At 54.1% G+C, this 18555-nt stretch overlaps 1 protein-coding gene across 1 annotated transcript; it reads left to right on the top strand.

Moving 5' to 3' along the window:
* Window positions 1-3532: 3532 nt before the first annotated feature.
* On the top strand, window positions 3533-18079 carry LOC308670537 (solute carrier family 2, facilitated glucose transporter member 3-like). The gene is made up of 10 exons (XM_081332090.1): window positions 3533-3631; window positions 6256-6354; window positions 8981-9141; window positions 9550-9790; window positions 10170-10332; window positions 10967-11154; window positions 11568-11672; window positions 12151-12252; window positions 14906-15109; window positions 15482-18079. Exons 1-10 carry the CDS (start codon window positions 3599-3601, stop codon window positions 15695-15697), a joined length of 1512 nt encoding a protein of 503 aa, XP_081188216.1. The 5' UTR covers window positions 3533-3598; the 3' UTR covers window positions 15698-18079.
* Window positions 18080-18555: the final 476 nt, after the last annotated feature.

Genomic DNA, 18555 nt, shown 5'->3' with positions numbered 1-18555 from the left:
GAGCTCCGGGCAGGTGGACCAGGTCGAGAGGACCCCCCCCCCAGCTTCTTGGAAGGTAGGAAGCGGGTCCCCTCCTCGCGCCGCTCAGGGGACGGTCAAGGGCGCCCTTCCCCGGGGAGCTGGGTCCTTCTGCAGGGCGAGAACAGAAGAATTCCCAGGGGCCGTCGGAGGGGCATCCCTCCCCTTTGCTTCGACCGGAGAGCTCCTGGGCACGTGCAGAAGCTCGGCCGCTTCGCAATGAACATTCCTAGGATTTGCCTTTCTGGTCCTTCGTTAACAGCGAAGGGTACGTTACGAATTCCTCTCGGTGCAGTACAGAAAAGGCCGGTGGGGCCACTCGGGGAAGGCCGGGTCGCAGCCACGTTGTCTATTGTTTAGCTTTGCGCCTGTAGCGGCCCTGCTCTCCTCCCCGCCCTGCCCAGGAAGGGAGCCGGGCCTTTCCCTCACCCTTTGGCCCTGCTCCTCGCCCTTGCCCCGAAGTTGAGCTCCGCCGGCCTCGCAATCGGCGGCTGGGCCGAGCTGTGTAGCCAGGAGAGCGGCGGGGGGGGGGGGCGGCGGGTGGAGAAGCCCTCAGACTTGCACGCGGCCTTGCAACAGCTGAGGGAAGGAAACATGCAGGTCGCGTTCAGGAGGGTTGTCGGGTCTTTTAAAGTCTCTGCTTGTCTTCCCTGCACAAAAGAAATCCGGAGCGCTCCAGCTGCGGCAGCTCTGCCCTCGGTGGGGCAGCAGCCCTGAAGGGCTGAGCGTGGCCTTGGGGTAAGGTGCTTAGGGGGCATCAGGGCCTTGGCCGCCTCTGCAGGACCAAGCTTACCTGTTGGGAGGGGTGTGTGCCCAAACTCTGCATTCCTCCCCCCCCAAAAAAACTTTTAATGTCTGGAGGAAGCATCTGGTGCTGCTTCTGGGGGAGGGGCAAAGGGGGGGGTTCTTCTGAGGACACCAGAACTGAAGGCAGGAAGTCCCCACTTTGGGGGGGGGATTACCAGGGTCCATCAGCAAATACCAATCTGTGAAACTGCCCCTCACCCCCTTTTTTGCATCTCTTTTCTGAGGAGATTTGCAGGTGCCCCTCGATGCCCTTCAGAGCTCAGCAGGGCTTTGCCTCCGAGGGGGCTCACGACCACCGCCCTGTTTGGCACTCATACTGGGGGGGGCACAGACATTGGCACTCATTCAAAACACAACCACACAACAAAAGGGGGGAGGAGTACCCCAAAGACAAAAGTCCTTCCTTGTTTTCCCAGTTAGGGTGGGAAAGGTTTGTGAAGAAGAAAGTTGTGCTCAAACCCTCTGTGCTCTGCTGAGCAGGAAGCTTTAGAGAGACAACACTTGTGTAGGCAAACGGTGTAGACAGGAAAGACCCCCAAAGGGCTATAAAAAGAGTCAAGACTTTGGCCATGATCACCAAAGCTCCACCTGCTTTGATATGCGACACACTTAAAGGGGGGCTCCCCCCATCATTCCAACCATCATTTTGACTTTTTTGACCATATCCTTCAGACCTCCCCCCCCCAGGAAGAGTATCATAAGAGCTGTGGCTTCATCTGTTGACCATCTAAAATTGGAATGATTTCAGAAGATTCTTTGTTTTTGAAGGTTTTCTCAAGCAGGGTCTATTTCTAGACTTCCAAGGAAGACGGATCCTCAGCTGAACTTTGAACTGCTCATTCAAAATGGGAACTTCAAAAAACCAGGTTAAAAACTTAGTGTGGCCCCACCCTTTCCTGCACACCCTGGCTCTGGCTTCCTGGGGGCTTCTCACCATCCCCCCCACTTCCCCCTGTGGCTTCCTGCCATCTCTCAGGCCTTTGGTGGAGCAGTGGGCTAATGCCTCCTTAAGTAACACCAGCTGCCTGCAATTAGTGCAGGTTCGCATCCCACCAGGCTCAAGGTTGACTCAGCCTTCCATCCTTCCGAGGTAGGTAAAATGAGGACCCAGATTGTTGGGGGCAATTAAGCTGACTTTGTAATAATGCTGCTTGGGTGTGTGTGTGAAAGCCCTAATAAGCAGGCATATACATAGAATGAAGGCTACTGCTAAGCTTGTAAGCCTCCCTGAGTCTTCGGAGAAGGGCGGGATATAAATGGAATTAAAATAAAAATAAAAAAAACCCTTTTCCTCCCTTCACCTTCCTTGGCCCTTTGGAAGAGGGTGGTGAGTGGCCTCCCCCCCCTGCAGGAAGCGAGGCTGGAGCTGGCGGAGCAGGTGGGGGATGGGTCCTGGGTGGGCTCCTCCCCTGGGGAAGGAAGAGGAAGAGGAATGTCTCTGGGCAAAGGAGACATCCCAGCTGTAAAATGGTTTGTTCCCCCCAAGTGAGTTTGATTGGGCTTATCATCAATCATTTTAAGTGAGTTGTTGCAAAAGGAATTCAGATTGCCCCAAATTGAAAAAAAGGCAGCATATTCGATTGGACATCAGTTGAATTTGCAATTTGGTCCTGAGGCATTTGCAACATCAAAATCTTGTGTGTTATCAGTGCAATAAAACCTTTATTTTAGTAGAGGGAGGGAATGGCGACTTTTTTCAAGAAGGTCTATCTTCACCAAAAACACTAAGAAACAATTAGAAGGCAGGACAAGATGAATTTGTCTGAGATTCTGGGCAAAACGAATCTTTCAGGGAGCCTCCTCGGAACATCTCATTCTACGCAGCACATACATCAGATCTCTACTACAAAGGGTAGCCCAGCAAGGTCTGAGACAGGCAACCCCCAATGCCAGCCCTGCTCGCTTTAGGCCTAGAATAAAACCCTGGCAGAAGTTAAGCAGAGCTTTTGGGACGGAGCTAGCCTCCCTCCTCCTTCCTGCAGACAAAGGCCTTTCCTGCACCCCTTGCAGATTCCTCGCTTATTTCGGCAAAACTCTGCCTACCCCCCCCCCCCCAAGGCTCTTCTGGGCAAGTTCGGCTCTGTTTGAACGTCCCGGGGAGTCGAGCCTCGGGGCCTTTGGGGGAAGTTGCCCGGAGAGATGCCGGCCTAACGCCAGGCCTCTTCTCGCACCCAACCGGGTGCCCGGGAGCAGCGGCTTCTTTCCTTGGATGCCAGGCCTCGGTTGCCATGGCAACAGAGCAAGGCCGGGCTACGGACGGCGAGGATGCTGCACCGCATCTTTCCGCTCGGAGACCGCGATTGCGAGGGGGGAGGGGGGGAGGGGAGCAGTTGGCCAGGCGGCACGTCCCGCTCGTAAGCAGCCCAGCCCAGAACCCAGGCAGCCCGCCGGCCCCGGGCGTTTTCCTCTGCGGCAGCTGCCGCTCGGAGGCTTGGCTTCCGAGAAGCCTTGGCCCGCCCGGCTGAGGAAGAGGAGGAGGAGGAGGAGAAAGAGGGAGGGGAGGGGAAGCTGGCGGCCCCGCAGCCTCCCCCGCCCGTCTCGTGGCCCAACAGCCCGCCCTGCGCGCGTCATCGGGGGGCGAGGCAGACGCGCCTCTCCCGACGGGCCCCTGCGCGGGGGCTGCTCCAGCCGTCCCCCCCCCCCGCCCTCCAGCCCACGGCAGCTATAAAGGTGGCGGCGACGGCGGGAGGCAGAAGCGGCATCTGGGCGGGCGCGGACTTGGCGGCTCATCTGCAGCAGACCTACCAGGGACAGACGGACGATCGGGCGAGGGATGGAGGCGGTCGGCCCCGTGGAGCAGACGAAGGTCAGCGCGAGGCTTGGCGGAAAAGGGGGCTTGGCGCGTAGAGGCCGCCGGGCTTCGCGGGCGCAGCGCGGGCTCCGCGGAGGATGCGGCGAGGGTCGCGTCTGGCCAAGGGCGCTTTGGGGCGGTTTGCCGGAAGGGAGGATCGGCCTCTGCCCCGGGCAGGGCGGGAGGCTTCGAAATACCCGCGTGGGAAGCCGCTTCTCCCGAGGCGTTGGGTGTAAAGTCTCCAGGGCCACAGCAGCGAGCCTCCGGCAGCCTCCTAGCTGCTCTACCAGGGCCCATTCGGAGGAGAAGCAGCGTGTGTGTGCGAGCGTGAGAGAGAAAGACAGAGAGAGATGGGTGGAAGCCCGGCTGGTTTGGAGCTCCGGAAGGGTGCCGGGAGCAGAGGCGGGCTCGGCCAGGGCGGCTTCGGATTGGGACCCTCAGCAGGTGTCAAGGTCATCTGGAGGTGGGAGAGAACAAGCCCCCCGCCCTACCTCCAAGGGGGGGGACAAGATCCACCCAGCCCCCTGCCAACCTCCTATCCGTGCAAATGCCAGCGCCTGTGAAGGGCGGCGGCGGCGGATTCTCTGGCAGATTTCCTGCCATTTTGCTGCCTGTCTCTCCCTGCCCCCCCCCCATCTGTATCTTTTGACGCTGCAAGGGATGCTGGCCAGCAACAGGACCCTCTCTCAGTTGCGGGGGGGGGCAGGCAGAAGGGTGGCAACGCGGGATTTTGCTAGCAAATGGCTTCCAGTGCAAGAGACAGAGCGTCAAACACCTGCCCTTCAGATAACGCCCCCCCCCCCCCGGCAGGATTCCAGAGACAAGAAGTCAAGTGATTAGTGGGAAGAAATTGCAATTGGACGCCCCGAGGGGCCACAGTGTCCGCAGCTCTAAACCTGGGTGGCCCCGGGGCTGAAAGGTTGGGCTGCAGAGCCACGCAGCTCCCCTCACCGCCAGGGAGTCGCCTCTGACTCTCGGCCTCAGTTGAGCGCCTGCCTAGGAGTTGGCGAAATCGTTTCGTTAAGTCCTTCAGACCCCGGAGGTGTGACGTTGTTTGTGGCTCTGTAGCCAGGGATGCCATTGGGTCAGGGTTAGCCCTTCGCCCTTATTCTTGGGTCACTTAACTCCCTGCCTTGGGCTGCTGGGTGATTTTCACTCAATTTAAGGGCTAAGAGTGGCAGCTGAGAGGAGTGCTGAGAAGCCTTAGCTGAACTTTTTTTTTTTTTGAGGTTTAAGACAGAACCTCAAGAAAGCAGTGGGCGCTAAATTCCTTCTCAACACACCCGTCCCTTTTAATCAATTTGTGCAGCCATAGAAGCATCACAAAATTAAAACGCAAACCAGGCCAGTCAAATAGTTGAAATGCAAACAAAAATAGGGAAAAGATAGCAAAGTAAACACAACTTTACTGAGAGCAAAAATTCTTCTCTGGATCGTGAGAAGACCCGGGATCGCCCACAAGTGCTCCAGACAGCTGATCCTGATGGGGAGACCCCAAGACAGCCGTCTGCAGGGAACTTAAAACTCTGGGAGGTGAGGAAAGAGGCGTCTTGTGCAATCCGCCTTTGCTGCCTTTAGAAGGACACTGGGTGTGCAACTTCCTTTTCTAATCACTTTCGGAAATTGTTTTTTTTTAAGATTTTGGGAAACTTCAGAAACAAGTTCTTACAATACTAGTTGAATTTCTTTCAGTCTTTAGTGAAAGAAGTTTTAAATACAGGTTTAAGGATATTTTTGTGAAATAAAGAACAAAATGATTGATTTTAGAAAATTGCAAACTGTTTTAAGAGTCCAGATATATTTGAAACAATATTTTGAAATTCATTATATGACTACTTTCTGTGGAAAAATGCTGTTGTTCTAAAAAAAGAAGATAGGACGGGGCTTTGAAGGTTGGACACTGGAGGGAACTAGAAAGAGCCAAACAGAACAATTAAAGGAGAACCACACTCCACTCCCTATAACAATGGAGCAGAACGGTGGGAAGGGGGGGCACGCTGTGTGTGTGTGTGTGTGTGGGGTGTGTGTGTGTGTGTGTGTGTGGAATCGGTTCCACTGGAGGCAGTAACCAAATGACTTCCCACTTGTCTTTTCATTTCACTTGTTGCTATGGGAACATGGACTCCCTGGGTGGGTAAGGAGCCCGTCTGCCAGCCAAAGGCTCACGAGGGAGGGAGGCGTTGGGGGGGATGAGATAAGGGGTCTAAGGGGGGCTATCTTGGGATCTGGCTGTGGGATGGCTCCTGGCGAGAGGGAGGGCCTGGCTGCTTTGTGCATCCCTAGATATTTGGCAAGATGCAGAGAGAGAAGCTGGCCCGCGATCTCTCAGCCCTCCTCGGAACAGGGGGACGTTGCCCCGTGACTGCACCGAGTGGGGAGCGGCGGTTCAGGCTGGACGACCCCGGCTTGCTCCCTCCCTCTCAGCCCGAGGAAGAGCCCCTGAAACCTTGCCAGGAACACTGCCGGGACTGTCCGGGCGGTAGCCGGCAGTCGCCGCCGGCTCGAAGGGCCCCCCTCCCCTCCGACCGACGCTGCGTCGACGGGCTTTGCCTTCCTCAGAATCCGGCTGAGCAGCCGCCAGGCCCCCCCCCCCGCCTCTGCGGAGAGCCTGACTGGCCGCCGCCGCGCTCTCTTTCCAGAGGAAGGTGACCTGGTCCCTGCTGGCGGCCGTCTCGGTGGCGGCCATCGGATCGCTCCAGTTTGGCTACAACACGGGAGTCATCAACGCCCCTGAGGAGGTAAGCGCGCGGGGGGGGGGCTTTCTGTTACCCGGAGAATTTGCTGTAGCAGCAAAGGTGGGGAGGAATCGGGGCAGAGCCCGGAGGCCAAGGGGGGCGTCGTGGAGTCGGTCAGGGGGCCATTTAGCCTCGAGGACTCGGCGGCGTCTCGGGTTAAGGAGGCAACGGAGCTTTCCGCTTTGCAAGAGAGCGAAGGGCTCGTCGGAAAAGGTGACGCCGGGACTCTCGTGCTTTCACGGAAGCAGGAGGAGCCTCTCCGGGGCAAGGGAGGCGAGGAGGTGCGGTGCTGCCGCTCCGCCATCCCTCGGGCCCTGGAAGCAGAGGCCGGCTCGGAGCCGGAGATGGGGGCAGGAGGGGGGCCGGTCCGACCCTCCCTTGGGACGGAGAAGGCCTCCCCCCTCCTCGGCCCTGAAAGCCAACGGACTCCTCGGCCCCCCCTCGGCTGAGTAACGGGCCGAGCAGCGCTCTGGATAGCTGAGCAAATCGGGGGGGAGTCCTCCCCCCACGGGCCCTTTCTGGGGAAGGGCCACCTCCCCCCAGCCGGGATAGGACCTGGTGCGGAGGCCCGACTCCGGCAGCTGCTTCTCCATAGCTCGGCTGGGGAAGGGCCAAGGAGAGAGCGGCTTGTCCCCAGGCAGCCGAGGAGGCCTTGAGGCGGGGAGGGGGGAAATGGGTTGACACAGCACCCCCATCTTTCAGTCCTCCAAGCGCTCCCCTTCCGCTGCTCTGTGTGTCTCCCGCCAAAGAAAGAGCAGCAGCGTTTCCTCTTTCTGTGCTGATGGGGCCTCCCACATCTCCTTGTGAGGCTTGCGGGGGGGGGGGCTGTTTCTGCAGAGTGCCAGCATGTCTGGGGATGGAGCCCCCCCCCGGGTCCCCAGGACTCCTGGGGGGCCTTGGGCCAGTGGGGTTGTCTCTTCCGGGGAGAAACCTGCGGGCATTTGGGGACAGAGGAGTGGGGAGTGCTGGATGGGGAGAGGCCGGGGGTCCCCTTGAGGCCTCACCAGGGGTGGCTGCCCCGGGGGATCTCCTGCTGCTTCGTGGGAGCAGAGCTGACTTCCCCTCCAGAGAACTTTGCCAAGGCACCACAACTTGCATGGCTGAGCATTTTTAATAAGGATCACTCCAGCTCCATTTTTTTTGTATAAACCCCCTTTATTGATGCAAGACCTAAAATTAAGGAAGAGTCTGAGAAGGATAACGCCCCCACCCCACCCCGTCCCCAAAAGCATCAGCAGGAGTGGAGAAGATCTTGGGATTTTTACCTTCGGCTGAGATTAAATTGGGGTCGCTAGGTCTTTGGAAAGCTAGCCCTGCCAGGTAGTCCGGACAAGAAGCACAGCCAGCGGTCCTGGTTCTACTTTTATTGCAAGGTTGCCTGAAGAGAATCTGGCAAGGTTGAAAATATTTGTCCCTGCCTCCCTTTCTAATCTATGGAAAACCAGGGAGGGTCCCCACTGCAGCGCTCCCCACGCCTGCTGTGGGCCGGGGCCCCATTGCAAGCCCCCCTGCCCCGTCCGACTCCGGGTCTCCCTCCCGTCTGCTGGGACATTCCCAGAAAGCAGGGCCCCTCTTCAGCCACGTGCCCAGCTGTGAAACTCCCTTCCAGCTGTGAGAGGGGGAAGGAATCTACTTGCTGAGTCACGGAAGGGTGGAAGGAGCAAGGAGAGCCACGGGGGGGGGGGGGGACTGGCCGGCCAGAAATCCTCAGGCTTAATCTCCCCAGCTCCTTCATCCTGCCAGCACCTCCAGCTGTCATCTTTTCCACGCTCTGGTCAAAATACGGGAAGGAAAATGACTCAGGGAATTCCAAAATAATTTGTCTCTGAATTGGGCCACTTAATGAAGACGGCGAGGATGGAGGAGGAAATGCGTGGTGGGTCGCGCTCCTCCTGCGCTCCTCCTCGCCAGGGTGGTGATTCATGTGCCGCATCCTGGCGTCTAGGTTCATGGGGGGTGGGGGAGGGGAGGCAGGATAACGGCTAGACGGGCTCCTCTCCTCTCCCGGGGAGCCGGCCCCCTGCTGCCCCCTGGCGTCTCCGCAGAGGATCCGGCTGCCCTCAAGCCCAGACCCGGGAAGGCCACCCTGAAAGGGGCAGCTGGAGCCAGCCCTGCCTGGGAAGGGAGCTGCCGGGGGCAGCAGAGGGACTCCCCCCCCCCGTTTTAACAAAGCCCCCAGGCCCTTTTCGGAAGGAAGGCCTTTTACGTCCCTGTTAACAATTTAGCCCTTTGGGTACATTTAAAGAGCTACAAATAATAAAGCCTAACTCTTTAAATCTACCAACCCATGTGGGTATCGGAGGAGCATTTGATATTCCTCTAGTATTGGATGAAAATATAAGCAGACTACTGACGTGAGAGTGCAAGCAGTTTTTCCTTATGAGTGAGAAAAAACTGACTCGTATGAACATTGAAGTTACCCAGCCAGAATTTACTGAAGAAATTTCCTGATTTTTCATTGTTGGCTTTATTGTTGGCTTCCGCTTGTACATATGGATTTAATCCTGGGAACATCTACAGTCTGATTATCTTCTCTCCGATACCTGGCCGTGCCCCCTCTCAACTCCCTTCCCCTTTTCTCCTCCTCTTCTGCTTCAGAAACCCTGAGCTCCCTTTTCTGTCCTTGCAGATCATCAAGGGCTTTTTCAACAGCACCTGGATAGAGCGGACGGGACACGACATCCCGGATAGCCTGCTGACCGCTCTGTGGTCCATTTCGGTGGCCATTTTCTCAGTCGGAGGGATGATTGGCTCCTTCTCCGTTGGGTTTTTTGTCAACCGATTTGGCAGGTGGGTGAGGATTGGCACGGGGGGGGCATGGGAGAGGAAGCAACCTCCCTTAGGAAATGGGCGTGGGGCCCCAGGTCGGAAAGGGGCCTTGGGGGGGGAAGCTGCTGGGGGTTGAGTCTGGCCAGGGAAGGGCCTGGGGTGGCTCCCCCCAAGGCAGCCTCTACGAGACCAGGACTTCAAGCACCAGTGGCCAAGGAGGGGAGCCCAGCTGGGCAACCCCTGTGGGCCCCTCCGTGCCATGACCGGCAAATCATGGCTGTCCCAGAGATTGGTGAAGCCCTGAGTTGTTGTGGCTGCTCTCTGAATTCGGACGCTGTGCTGGAGCCCCAGAGGACCCCCCCACACACAACCCTCTCTGACTTTTTCTAATGCTTCTTTCGATTCTCTCTCTCTCTCTTCCCTCTGCAGGCGAAACTCCATGCTGCTGGTGAACGTTCTGGCCATCGCGGCTGGCATCTTGATGGGCTTGTCCAAGCTGGCCAAGGCGGTGGAGATGCTGATCATCGGGCGTTTCATCATTGGGGTCTTTTGTGGCCTCTGCACCGGCTTTGTGCCCATGTACATCAGTGAAGTCTCCCCGACTAGTTTGCGGGGGGCTTTTGGCACCCTGAACCAGCTGGGCATTGTGGTGGGCATCCTGGTGGCCCAGGTGAGCGAGCCCTCATCCCAGAAGTGTGGCTCTGTTGGCAGCCTTGCCTTCACAGGGCAGAGAGGCCTGCACTTGTCCACTTGGCCCTTTGACTTCCTGGGGAAGAGATTGATGCTCTGTGATCCGCTGTGGGTAGCGATTGCGCTGAGCAGGAGAGGATTCCTCAGCTAAATCAGTTCCGTGGGATCTGGGGCAGCAGGGGGACTTCTGGGTCTGCTCAGTCTGTGGAAGGCCAAGGATCTCTTGAGCATCAGCAGCCCAAGGAAGTTCTCTGGCGGTTCTGAGGAAATCCTGCCCGACTGACTTATTGCCTCCTCGCACTTCGGTTTCTGGGGACGGGGCCTGACCCCCCTTGTGCCTCTCTCTTCCTTGCCCTCAGATCTTCGGCCTGCACGTCATCCTGGGGACGGAAACTCTCTGGCCACTCTTGCTGGGCTTCACCGTCATCCCAGCCCTCCTGCAGATCTTGGCCCTCCCCTTCTGTCCGGAGAGCCCCCGTTTCCTGCTCATCAACAAGGCGGAGGAAGAGAAGGCCGTCAAAGGTATTCGTCCTGCAGCAGCCTTGCAGAGCCACGCAACAGCATGCCTGTTTTAGCAAAACATTTTGCCAGGCAGGTGCTAACCCCAAAAGCATTTTAGCAGTAAGTGAAAGGATAGGTAAAAATGGAGAACTTTGATAAAATAATACCTGCTAGGAAGGGCACAGCAGTCTTCAAAACTTGGCCGTCCTTTCTTCCTTGTTGAAAGAATGGCAACGGAGTCTTCACAGATTTCACTGCTGGTCCAGCCGCTCCAACCAAATCACAGATGGCTCAAGACAGGAGGTCTCTCTGTTGTTTCCGAAGGTGGATCTCTGCCTTTCTTGCTCCCCTCTTCTGAACCGGCAGGCACAATTCTTTGCTTGTTCTGAGGCTGAGGTTCTGGCACGCTGGAATGTAACACAGCACAAAAGTCCGTGTGTGCTCAGAAGCCTCTCCTCCCTGACCAGGAAAGATGGAATATTGGCCGTCAGTCATCTCCAGCGCTAGTGAATGGGGCTCCTGTCCTTACCTGGGCAGGATGAGTAGTTCAGTGAGGGAGAGTCCTTCCTAGAAATAGATTGGGCACAAAACTGATTGGCACTCTCCAGTGTGAGGCGTCCAGTGTCTGACGCGGTCCATGTCCTCCTTCCCTCAGTGCTCCAGAGCCTGCGGGGTGTCCAGGATGTGTTCAGCGACATCCAGGAGATGAAAGAGGAAAGCACCAAGATGTCCCAGGAGAAGAAAGTCACCATCCCAGAACTCTTCCGCTCCCCCAGCTACCGCCAGGCCATCATCATCGCCATCGCCTTGCAACTCTCGCAGCAGCTCTCAGGGATCAACGCGGTGGGTCCCCCAAGGGCCAGTCTCCATGCTGGACCTGCTGGAAGCCACTTGTCTGGTGGGAGACGGGAGGAGCTCCCTGGGAAGGGAGGGGAGCTGGGTCCGAGGGAAGGTGGGGAGCAGCCATAAGAGGGGAACTCAAAAGGCCAGGATGCCCGCTGCAACCATGCCATTGAAGCCACCCCTCTGTTGCATGGATCAAAAGGGCAGGGGGTCAGTGGCACAGTGACATTATGGATTTTGGGATCTTCCTGTGGACGTACCTGGTGCTTTTGTTTGGCTTCATATTTCACGCTCACTGGGGTGCAAGAGGGTCCTTCCTTTCTCACCTGTCCTCCAGCAGGTGCTGTGTGCTCAGAGGTCAAATTTCCCTCCCGATTCTAAGCACCGCCCTCCACCCTTGGTCTTCCTCGCAGGTGTTCTACTATTCCACTGGGATCTTCAAAGATGCTGGAGTGGAGCAACCAGTTTATGCCACCATCGGGGCTGGTGTGGTCAACACCGTCTTTACTGTGGTGTCGGTACGTGGTGATAAAGGATGGGATTGCCCTGCATTGGGGGGCCTGAGGCGGAAGACCCTCTTGGAAACCTGGAGGGACTTGCCAGAGAAAATGTTCCTAGCATCAGGGGCAGCTTTGGGTGGGTGGGGATGGGGACCCATTATGTTAAAAAAGGATGGGGCTTAGATCACCCGAGTGTGGTTGACATGTTGACCTGGAGTGGGCTTAAGATGGGCATTACACACTCTGGTGCCCACCTGACAATCATGGAAGGCTCATGTGCATGTTGCTTTTAAAGTGTGGTACCACACTGGACCTCTGTGTGGAGAGGGGATTCCAGAGGGTGCGGTTCAATAAGTCAAGGGTAGTGGTCACAGCAGCGGGATCTAATTTACCATTTCACGGAGAGTTTTTTGACCATTCTCTGGTAACTGTTCCTACAGCTGCAGAGAGATTTGCTCCCCACCGCAATCTTATGTGTCCCCTTCCCATTCTGCAGCTCTTCCTTGTGGAGCGAGCGGGACGTCGGACCCTGCACCTGATTGGCTTAGGAGGCATGGCTGTCTGCGGAATCCTCATGACGGTGGCCTTGGCGCTGAAGGTAGGCAGCAGCATTTCTGCTTCCTGATAGCCCCTCTCCCAGTTTGGACTGAAATGAAGTACACGTCCTGAGGAAAGAGAATGGAGGCAGTTTTGTGTCTGGAGTTACATATCTTAGGGGGTTCTACCCTCCCCCATTCCTCATCCCCATGCGGAAAACCACTGATTTCTAATCAAGTTTCCTGCCAGTCACAGATTGTACAATCTAGCTGGGAAACAAGATAATTGAGGCCACTTTGCCCAGCTGCCCCTTAGAGAAAAGAAACTCTGTTCCAGGTGGTTCATAGGAGAACAGGAACTCCTTGAGATGTCCTCCTCCCAAGCAGTTTAGGAGTGCAGGAATCAAAATCGAGGTCATGAACTAGGATGGGATAATGTTCTTCTGATCTTGATCATTTAGCTTTGGCATTTTGTACAAACTTAAGTTTCTGAAATTCCAACTGAACTTTGGATTTCCTATGGGCTCCAGAGATTTCATTAGATGTTATTGAACCCTTAGAATTTTGTTAGTCACGAGAGAAAAACAGGGGAGATGTGGTGATAGTCCAAGGAAGACAATCATGAATGTCCACTATGGACAAATGCCTATCACAAAATGATCTTATCAGGGCCGAGTTTAGACCTACTAAATACCTTACAGTCCATATTCATCCAAGGCGTTGCTTTAGCACTATCGTAGTTATCAAGATTCAGAAGGTGGAAATTTAGCAAACCCTTTCCCCATTTCTCTCGGGGAGGCTTTGTCCGTGGTGGGCACAATCAGTAATGTCTGCATAGCTTCATGAATATAATTCTTCCTTTAGTGCATTTTCCAATCCCAGTCCAACTAGTCAGAGCTCACATTGCTGATTGAGATGACTTTCCCAACTACTCTAAGCAGAGAGGCTAACCAAGCTGGTAATCCAGATAGTTACCAAAATTTGTCTTTTACTTCCTTGTTTCCAGAAAGATTTCCAAGCAGCAGACCAACAGCAGCAGCTAAAATAACACGGTGCAGAGTAGAGGAGCCCTTGAACCCTTCACTCTCTCTCTCAAACACACATACACAACACACACACAGAGCTCCTCTCTGTCTCCTATTTTATAACTCTGACAGCTGCTTTTCATCAACCTTGTCATGGGGCTTTTGTTACGGTTTGAGAAAACAAATTGGGGAAGAGTTGAGATGTTCTTGGGCAGTTCCTGATCATGGAAGACCATGTGCTGATTCTTGATACTTTGATCTGTCAGCGACACCTTGATCATCTTCCGGTTTGGGGCATATCACTGTTTAATCCACCCTCGTGTGCCATTGCTGTCTTATGTTCCTGTGCTTTCACAGTAGGAACGTCGTTGGTATCTGATCTTCATCATGGACTTTACTGAACTCTGCATGCAGGTCATCCACTGTGATCCCCAGAAAAGCTTATCTGCTGGGCAAGCCTGCAAAGAGGCCACTTTCTTTCAAGTGTGGTCGCCAGTCTTGCTTCCTGCAAGTGCAGGCTCCAACTGGTGCAGAATGCAGCCGCGAGAGTTGTGTTGGGGGTCTCCTGATACTCCCATGTTACACCTCTGCTCCGTGAGCTGCATTGGCTTCCAGTTGCCTTCCGGGTGAGATTCAAGGTGCTGGTAATGACCTTTAAAGCCCTACATGGCATGGGTCCGGAGTACCTTAGGGAGCACCTGCGGCCGGCATCAACTTCCCTCCGCCCAGTGCGCTCCCACAGAGAGGGCCTCCTCAGGGTGCCACTGGTTAGAGAATGCCGTCTGGTGACCCCCAGGGGGAGGTCGTTCTCTGTGGGTGCGCCTGACCTGTGGAACCGTTTACCGGTTGAGCTCCGGATGGCTCCTGACCTTCACTCCTTCCGACGTGATCTAAAAACCTATTTGTTTGAACAAGCCACCCTGGTCTGATGGGTTTGGGTTTTAATTATTGTTTTTAATGTAATTTATTTTCTGCATTTGGGCACTATGGTTTAATCTGTTCTTAATTTTTGTATTTCGGTATTTTGATATTTATTGCCCTGTTCACCGCCCTGAGTCCTTTGGGAGAAGGGCGGTATACAAATTAAATTAAATTAAATAAATAAAATAAATAAAATAAATAAATAAATAAATAAATAAATATCCAAAGTGCCCTCTTCAAATGGCTTCATTTAATTTAGTAAAAGGAGAAATAAACAGTTGCCACCATTCTGATAACTGCGAACTCTGGGTCTCCTCTTGGATACTTCATGTAGGCATTCATGCTGATGGGAAAGACAACAGTGGCACACTACACAAACACACACACTCCCATATATCCTAATGTTTAAGTGGCCAACTGGGTTGAACCAAAACTCTTCAAATGCCGAGTGCCACCAAACTGGTATAAGTGTTCCGGAAAGACAGAAAGAGCAGAAGGTGTGAGCTGTTTCTCCAGGTTGTCCTGTAGTTTTAGCTGTCTCTTTGACTAAAATATTTTGCTGGCCAAGCAAGGCCAGAAATGAGAATGAACTGGTTGCTGCTCATCTCTGCTCTCCACGGAAATCTGGAGTTGTGCAGATTTCTTGGACCATCTGAGCCAAGAAAGGTTCCTGGTCGATCAATTCCGCATAAGCAGATGCTAAAAGTTGGGATCAACCAGTGCTACCCTGGGATTACAAATGGTTAACTCCGCATCTCTGTTTTTGCAGAACACAGTGTCTTGGATCAGTTACGTCAGTATTTTTGGCACTTTTGCCTTTGTGGCTCTCTTTGAAATTGGACCTGGACCGATCCCGTGGTTCATTGTGTCCGAACTCTTCAGCCAGGGCCCTCGTCCTGCAGCTGTGGCGGTGGCTGGTTTCTGCAACTGGACCTCCAACTTCCTGGTGGGCATGCTCTTTCCCTATGCAGAGGTAAGGCCTCCCTGTTGGACCTTCTTTGTGGGCTTACTGTGAACGCAGTGAAGTCTGCTCCTTTCCCCTGAAGTTGGCCGTCAGGTGGGAAGTAGGAGGAGGAAAGGACAAACACTAAAAGGGGGTTGAGAACCGCAGGTGGCTGTTGTCAGAACGGCTGTTGAGAGGGAGAACTTGGAGGGTTTGCTTCACTGCACTTCGTTGCTCGGCTGAAGCCCAGTAGGAGGGGCTTTGCGTAGATATCAGCTGGAGCAACATTCATACTTCTGCTCCCCACGAAGAACCAAACCAGAGAAGGTCCTTATCCTTGCACTTCCTGCTCCTGCCCGTTGTCTTACAGCAAAGGTAACGTTGTGATTATCTTCCTTGCAGAAATTATGTGGGCCTTACGTTTTCCTGATCTTCGTTGCCTTCCTTGTCTTCTTCTTCTTCTTCACCTTCTTCAAAGTCCCTGAGACAAAAGGCAGGACTTTTGAAGACATCTCCAGCGGGTTTGAGAGGCAGGTCGTGAATGGTTTTGCTCCAGCAACTGGCAACAAGGGTTCAGGGGTGGAATTAACTAGCATTCAGCCTAAGGAAGATGCCTAATCCCCCCACCCTTGCTTGTCTCTGAAAGGAGCTCTCCCTTGTAACCACTGCTGTGTTTCCCAAAGTCCTCCGTGTTTTCCTGGTCCTTGCCGTGACTTCAGTGCTCCGTTAGGACAAGAGGAAGGCATCTGTTTCTCCTGCCGTTCTCCTTCCGGCCACGTACCTCTGGAGGACTGAGCAATGGCCCTTTCAGCTCCTCGAATCCTTCCTTACCTTGCGTGGAGGCTAAACCATGTTTCTGTGTTGGTCGCTCCTGTCTTAGAGGCCAGTTCCTTGTGAGTTAACCCTCCCTCCCTCCTGATGGTTTACAGTGTTTCCTGCAGGGTGAAGTGCAACACACTGGAATTTACTTAAATGCCAGGGAGAGATATTTTGCCCCACTTCGTCCAATGGGGGTTTCCTTCTATGTTTGGGAAATTATGATCAGAACTACTTTTTTATTTACCAGACTTAATTTATTCCTTACGTCACTTTGCTTGGAAATATTTATTTTTATGCAACATTCCTCTCCTCTGAGTATAAAGACTAGAAATAAGCATCAGATGACCTTTAAAGAAAAAAAGTCCGAGTGACGATGGGATACCAAAGAGACCAAGGGTGGGTGATGCCTGCCTCCCTTGAGCCTGGAGAAGGGGACCCGCCAGTTGACACCCTTGGGACCAGCCATTAAGGGTCCCTCCAAGGTGGGGAAGCTAAAGGCATGGGGTGGGGAACACGGGGGGAGGGCGGAAGTCCTGCCAGTCGGGGGGAGGCCTGCCCTTGCCCCTGGGGAGAACCCGAGGCCTGCCCAGATAGGGTGGGATGGGGAGCCTTGGGGTTTGTGCCTTCCCGGAGAGCTTCCGTCTGCCGGGCTCTGGGGCCAGGGAGCCAGCTGGCCCTCGGCCGGAAGGACTTGCCTGGGGCCTCTCGGGGGGGGGCTCCCCGATGGGGTCTGAGGGATGGCAGAGGCAGGGGCTGGGGAGCCTTCTGGGACCCCAGATGGTGGGCCCCATCATCCTCTCCCACTTTCAGGACTGGGGCTGCAGACTGCGGCTTGCTGGGAACTTTGCAGACCTGAATTCCCAAAGGCCCCGAAGGGTTTGAAGAGAACGGAGGGGCAGGGCAGCATTTTAGTGCCAGCCCCAAAGGGCGCCCATTCAGGGGGGGCATAAAAAGCAAGATGTCCAAGATGGTCCTGGGGCTGGGGGTCTTCTTCAGGACCCCCCTCCATCCAATTACTTCCTGAGGGGGTGACTGTCCCCATTTAACTGGCATCTTAAAGGGGCAGCGCTTGAATGGCGCAGCTGCAGCTCTTGACCTTTTTGTCTCCCCCCGCCCACCCAGACATCCCTGGAGTAGCCATTTGTCTTGTAAAGAAGGCAATATAGAGTATTTTTAATTCTCCAGAGACTTTTGACCTACCAATTCTGGTGACTGATTTACTTTCCTCCTTTACGATGATTACATTAAAAAAAAAATCAGATGTTATTTGCTAAAGTATATTTTTGCAATCTTTTGTTGCTAGATGAAATCAAAAGTGAAATTTTGAGGATGAAGAATAGGCAGCTAAGATTTCAGATGAAGGAACTTAGAGACCAAAATCAAATAAAAGAACTAAACTATAGTTTTTTTCCTGATCTATTTATTTATTGGAAAGAATGTAAATAGTTTGCAGTCTAGCTTTATGGTATATATTTATATAATGCAAAGTGACTTTGCTGGTTGCTCTTTCTATGGCCAGGGGACCAAGCCCCAGTCTGGGTTAAGAGCTCCCAGGGGTGTGTACCCTCCTGGGGCCCCCTCCCCCCTCGTGACTTTGCCGGGATGCTGCTTCTCCAGGAGGGTCAGGAAAGTCCTGGCCAGGAAAGGGACCCACCTCCTCCAGCTCAGCCCCTCTGCTTGGAGGGATGTTGGGCAGCTACCCGGCTGTAAAAGAGAGGCTAAGATTGAAAGGTAGATGGGGGATACAGCGCAAAAGTCGTGATCTTCCTCGATGTGTCTATGTGTGGTTTGATTGGAAGCTGGAAAAGGGAAGGCTGGGCAGGGGACCATGGTTTCTGGAGTGTGGCTGGACTGCCTGCCTCAACCGACATCTGGAATAGTTTGCATTCTCCACCGTCCTCCCCCACCCTCTTCTTTCAAAAATCTCTGCCTCTTCTCCATCCTGCCTTGTTTTTCTGTATATATATATATATATATTTATCCTTATTTAACCCACTGAACGCTCATTTATTTCCTCTCTTCCAACAATGACATTGTGGGAGTGCAAAGTATTCCACATCTGAAGTATGTTTGTAAGTTTTGGTTTCTTGTGTGGTGAAGATTTACAAGGAGTTTTATAAATGTTATTGTGAATGTGTCATTTTTAAAAAAAAAAAAAATAAAACAAAACTTTTGGCTGGATATGGACCTCTCTGTCATTATTGATCCAAATCTAACTTTTTCCTTCTATGGCCCCACTGTGCCTAGGAGGGCCTTCGCCAGAGGGCCCCCACAGCCCCCTGCCTGTCTTTCCATTCGCAGCCCAGAAGGGCAAAAATGACTCCAGCCTTCGCCATTGAGGTTGTCTGAACAGCCCCAGCAGGCAGGATGAAGGCAAGCGCAGAGCAGCGGGAGAAGGAAGCCCCTCGGGGAGGAAAGGGGGGGCGGGGGACTTCTGCCTTTGCCGTTGCCACCCTCTGCCAGCACAACACACTGTGTGGCCAGCTGCACCCTGTCCCAAAGCAGGCCAGTCAGTAGCTGTGGAACGGGGCAAACCAAGGAGCTGGTTCTCCTTGGAACTGACCCGTTTGGTTTTGGTTCTGGTTCCCCAGAAGTTTCTCTGGAGCTTCAGCTCTGAAGCAACTGGGGTGAAAAAGGAACGTCGTTGATTATGGTAA

The sequence above is a fragment of the Vipera berus genome, assembly GCF_964194415.1.
Source record: "Vipera berus genome assembly, chromosome: 7".
Taxonomy (NCBI): domain Eukaryota; kingdom Metazoa; phylum Chordata; class Lepidosauria; order Squamata; family Viperidae; genus Vipera; species Vipera berus.
Note: the sequence above shows the minus strand (reverse complement) of the source record. Positions and strands in the feature narration are given on the sequence as shown.

Coding starts and splice junctions, on each gene's coding strand:
- LOC308670537 (XM_081332090.1), top strand. CDS start 3,599: ATGGAGGCGGTCGGCCCCGTGGAGCAGACGAAG. Junction 9,142..9,549: donor TTTGTCAACCGATTTGGCAG/GTGGGTGAGGAT, acceptor TTCCCTCTGCAG/GCGAAACTCCATGCTGCTGG. Junction 12,253..14,905: donor CGGTGGCCTTGGCGCTGAAG/GTAGGCAGCAGC, acceptor CTGTTTTTGCAG/AACACAGTGTCTTGGATCAG.